We start from the raw sequence: 5,021 nt of genomic DNA, 5'->3' as shown, positions 1-5,021 counted from the left end.
ATTTATTATTTTAGATTTTTTCTTTTAGTTTTGAGTGGACAGTTTGACATTTTTTAAGTCGGGTCAATTTGACCAACCCAATCCGACCCTTGAAAATGTGAAAATTAAGAATATTCGACGTTTGTAACTAAAGTTCGAGATGTGTTGTGACTTGTGAAGGTTTGATATTCAAGATTTATGAGATTTTAGTTATTAATATTGTAACGGCCCACATCTACCGCTAGCAGATATTATCTGCCCCTTTCGGGCTTTCCCCCAAGGCTTTAAAACGTGTATGCTAGGGGATGGTTTACACGCCCTTATAAATGGTGGTTTGTTCTCCTCTCCAACCAATATGGGACATCACAAATATAATATATATATGATAGATAAGTACGATCTTTTTAAAATAATAAAAAAACTCCGACAATCCAACTAAAATCTAATCGCACCTTGGGTTGAGTTGTGAACTCTACTTCGATTGTTTCACCTTACTAACTCAACCAATCCAAAATTTCGGGTTAATCTAAAAGGTTTTCCCAACTCAACCTAACTCAACCCGTGTATATCCTATCAAGTGTGAATTTTAGTAATTTTTTATAATTTGAAGAATTTTTGTCGGTTTAAAGTGAAATATTAATAGGTCGGGAATAACGTGTATTAACGTGCCTCAATCCATAAAATTATAAATTATCTCTTATTATTTATGTTCGTTATTTCACAAATTTCTAAACAAAAAATTAGTTTTTTTAGATACTCTCTTTACTTTATGGTTTACTTCTTTTTATCTCTTTCTGTGTGCTTTTTTTGGTTTTTTCTCTTTGTCCTCTTATTATTTATTTAAAATAACATAACTTTTTAATATTATTAAGATAAATTAATAAAAGATCGTTCAATTAAATTAAGAGTGTATGTTCCCGTGCAAATCTCAGCAATCACTTGTTCTGATTCTACATATTGATCGTTTTGAACTAAAAGTAAACTTTTGGGTGGAATAGTGACGTTATGTAGAACGCAGGATGCCCATGACGTGTACGTGTGGGATGAACCAAATCCTCATTGAATTTGATTTTTCCATTAGAAGGAGTTCGTATATGTTTTGCAGTCCCCCTGTGAATACTCCGCTGGTATGAAAAATTCTTAATGTTAGTTGAGTACCCGGTTCTCCAATAGATTGACCCGCAATAATACCTATGGCTTCTCCCAATTCAACCAGATCCACGTGAGTAGGACTTCGTCCATAACATAATCGGTAGATCCAAGATGTACTCCTACAAGTAAAGGCAGTCCGAATAGATATCAGTTGTGTTTGAAAGGTTATGAATAGATATATTTTAAAGATATATTTACCATTAGTTTCGAAAGAAAAATAGTTAATAATTTGTTTAAAAAATATACTTAATTTTCGAAAGGGTTTCAATAATACCAGTTTAAATTTCTAATCTAAAGAGTATCGATAAACGGTTACTTTTAAAATTTTATCAGTATTTTTTAAATCTAGTACGAACATTAATGTTATTTTTCAAAAAAATTGAAAAGTATTAATGAAACTTTGTAAGGTTCGGACTTATTTTTGAAACGCCATTAAGTTTAAAGTTATTTTTGAAATAAAATATTAATGATTTACGTCCAACATAAATGGGAGTCCAACTCAGTAGCTTCTGAGATTTTGAGAAGAGTTGCTTTTTTGGAGAGCACAGTATGATGAAAATTGTAAGCTGTGTTCGGGGGGCGTTATTGTCTATCGTTGACCTCTATGGTAGAATCAGTCGGGGGCCTGAGAGGTGGTGGTTTACCCTGTGGCGGATGTCAGCAGTTCGAGTCCGCTTATCTCCAACTCATGAACTTAGCCGATACAAACCTATATGATAGCACTCCATTTTTTCAATTCGACAGTTCGATCTATGACGTTCAAGTGTTGACTTGAAACGTCAAAATTAACTCCGAGCATACCCTTTACGGGAAAACAGGTGAAAATATACTCCTTTTGACTGAATTTTAGTTGCCATAGGACAAAAATCAAGAGATGCAAAAGGAGCCAAATGGAGTTTAAAGAAGAGTCAGAAGACTTTCATAAATGCCTTTAGGTCCAGACTTTGATAGCCACTCACCATCACTATTTATTTCTCTCGTTCGAATGCTAAAAAATGTTTAACCCGTTCGTTGTTTGTCTCTCGATAATTTTTCATTGCAAGTTCAAAATTCGTATGTCACTAATAATTCTTACGATTTTTAATACAGAATCACCGATTTCTACGTTGTTCTGACACTTTTTAATAGTCTCTTGAAAAAAAAGTCTCTATCTTCGTTAAAGGTTCGGGGAGAGAAAATAGGAGACATCCTTCCGTTGTTCTTAATGAATGTCCCATTTGGAAATCTACACGCTTCTAGAGAGACGGATAGAGAGAATGATGAGATGAGACTTGTCTCCTCGACACCCGTCTTGAGAGAGACAAAAGTTTTAAACTTGAATAGGTTAATTAATTGGTACCGAATTTTTTCCACTTACGAACTTCAACGTGCGTTGTTATATTAAATGAAATGAAAGGAAAAATGACCAAAGTCGGGTGAAAAGAAACAATCGTTCTTTTTTCTCACTCACTGACCGAAATCGATAATCTAAATAGGAATCAATGACTAACAAAGTACATCGGAATATAATTTCAAGTCATAATAGAACTAATCATACTGTTAGACTTTGATTAGTAGGAAGTTAGCTGTCCTAAATGAATATCGTTGTCTGGACCCTAAAATTTTTAACTAAACAAGAAAACGTGGACGTATCGGAGGGAGTGAAGAGTCGATATCGTCGTCTTGTCCCTAAAAAATGTAGCCAAACGAGAAGACGGGAAATCGGGAGAGGCATGTGAAGATAATAAATGGAGGCAATGGGGAAGGTGAAGGAGGGGAGTGGCTATGGGTGTGGTATTACCGCTGACCTATGCCATCTAATATTTGTCTCTCTTAATTTATTACACATTCACGTGTACTTGTGTCTCTATTCTTCTTCACCATTTTCCTTCGCTTTCCCTCTCTTTATTTCCCTTTCAAACCCTAAACCCATTGTTCACTACATTCCGCCTTCGATTTAATACGAATCCCGCTCTTTCCCTCCACTCGAATTGCGCTCGAACAATATAATAGTTGATGGAAAATCACTGCAAGGGAAGTGAAATTTAGATTATCTTGTTAATTGAGTATCTTATAGCAAAAACACTTGTTTAATATTTGAATTACTTTGTAAGCAAAAGTGATCGTTTTAAATTTGAATGATTCCAAACATGCAACCTAAATTACATAGAATCGTACAACAACTTGGCTCTCGACTAAAGGAAAGGTAAGAACAGTTAGTCCTAATGATAAGAAATCACACCAAAGGAAATGAATGATCTATTCTGTTGTTTGAGATTTGAATTGCTCTACAACCAAGGGAATTGCTTTGTTGATCAAATATCAATGAGTAAGAACACTTGTTTGAGATTTGAATTACACCACAAGAAATGAATGATCGTAAACAAATGCAAAGAAACATATTCATTACCTAAATGAAAACATAAATGCTTTTGTTACTTGCATATTTCAGGTCTCCGTTCAAGTCTCCCTTGCAAAGATAACATACATCGTTTTATATAGCCTTAAAATGAAAACCATTAACCTTCCTACGATAGCTTTTATATAGCCTCAAAATGAAAAGTTAATATTCTAAAATGAAAACCATTCACCTTTATATCTTATTACCGTAATTATTACCGTAATTAATCACTATTTATATCTTATTACCGTAATTAATCACACACATAATAATTTGAACAGTCTTTAGTTCATATTTGTAATCTTCTAAAAACTAACACTACTTAAAAAACAAACCAATTGGTTCAATCAAATTCAATTTTGAATTAAAGAAATAAAAACTTTTATTTAAGAATTGAAAAGATACACATCTGAAAGTTTTGAATTCAAAGATTATCCTAAAGATCATGTATAGTCATAAATTCAAATCATAATCCAAAACACTCATGCTGCCATATATAACCAGTTCTCCTAGCAGTTTTGATCGATTTAAGCACTTTTTTTTTTCAATTTTCCCTTCCACTCTCAACTCCCAGTTCTTGGATACCTACATACTTGATCATTTCTTACACGACACGTTTAAACGAAGCCAAAAAGAACAGCGGCAATAGCAACGGGCCCTAAATATAGTCAGTACCTTAATTCAATCTCTAAAATTGGCATTTTTTTTCTAATAAAACCACTCTCAGATTCATCAAATAACATCAGGAGAACTGCTGGTCATGAAAAAAGATAAGATGAAATACTCGTCAACAGCAACTATATCGTTCCACAGTATATGCAAGGGGTAAGTAATTATGAAGAACTAACACACAGATAAGGGCATGAGATCCATCTGAAATGGAAGAATGGATTCGCAAAAGAGGGCATGAGATCGTTCTGAATCCAGTCTATAATTTTGTAAGTTTAGGCACTCCTGTACCTTGCATCTTTCCTACTCCTGTTCACTTGCTGTGCACGTGAGGAACCCGGGTTACTCCAGCCTTCCACGGCAGTCCTTCCAGTCGCTTGAGGATGATGCTGAGTGGAGGGAAGTGCCAACCCACCCCTGCTTGTTTGACCGTTTTGGCGAATGCCACCAGCTGTCCATGGGGTGGAATGAAATTAGCATCATATACACTTGCTAGCAACCATCATAAAATTATAGGCAGCTATTTGGTTCCATAGTGATAGTTTTGCAGACTAGTTTCCTTAAACTGTTTACACTTCGTTACTAAAAGCCACTAGGGAAGAGAGGCTTCTGTTCTTATATTTTCACTTATTCTCCTAAACATATATAAGTTACAAGAGGCAAATGGTCAGACAAATGTTCCTGAGAAACTTAAAACCAATAGAATTATGAAAGATTTTAGTCAGCCAGATGCGCTTGTGACCAAACAAATACGTTCGAGGAAGGGAAACGGTGTATGGAAAACATCAAAAAAAAAAAAAAAAAAAAAAAAAAAAAAAAAAAAAAAAAAAAAAAAAAAAAA

At 34.3% G+C, this 5,021-nt stretch overlaps 1 protein-coding gene across 1 annotated transcript in view; it reads right to left on the bottom strand.

Moving 5' to 3' along the window:
- Nucleotides 1-4,187: 4,187 nt before the first annotated feature.
- The window catches only part of LOC111431180, a 3,544-nt gene continuing 2,710 nt past the window's right edge, over nucleotides 4,188-5,021 (bottom strand). Inside the window, exon 7 of the mRNA XM_023067738.1 lies at nucleotides 4,188-4,631. Coding sequence (XP_022923506.1) covers nucleotides 4,456-4,631 — 176 coding nt within the window. The 3' untranslated portion in view covers nucleotides 4,188-4,455. The remainder of the gene's footprint in view (nucleotides 4,632-5,021) is intronic.

The sequence above is a fragment of the Cucurbita moschata genome, unplaced genomic scaffold (assembly GCF_002738365.1).
Source record: "Cucurbita moschata cultivar Rifu unplaced genomic scaffold, Cmos_1.0 Cmo_Scf00035, whole genome shotgun sequence".
Classification (NCBI taxonomy): domain Eukaryota; kingdom Viridiplantae; phylum Streptophyta; class Magnoliopsida; order Cucurbitales; family Cucurbitaceae; genus Cucurbita; species Cucurbita moschata.
Note: the sequence above shows the minus strand (reverse complement) of the source record. Positions and strands in the feature narration are given on the sequence as shown.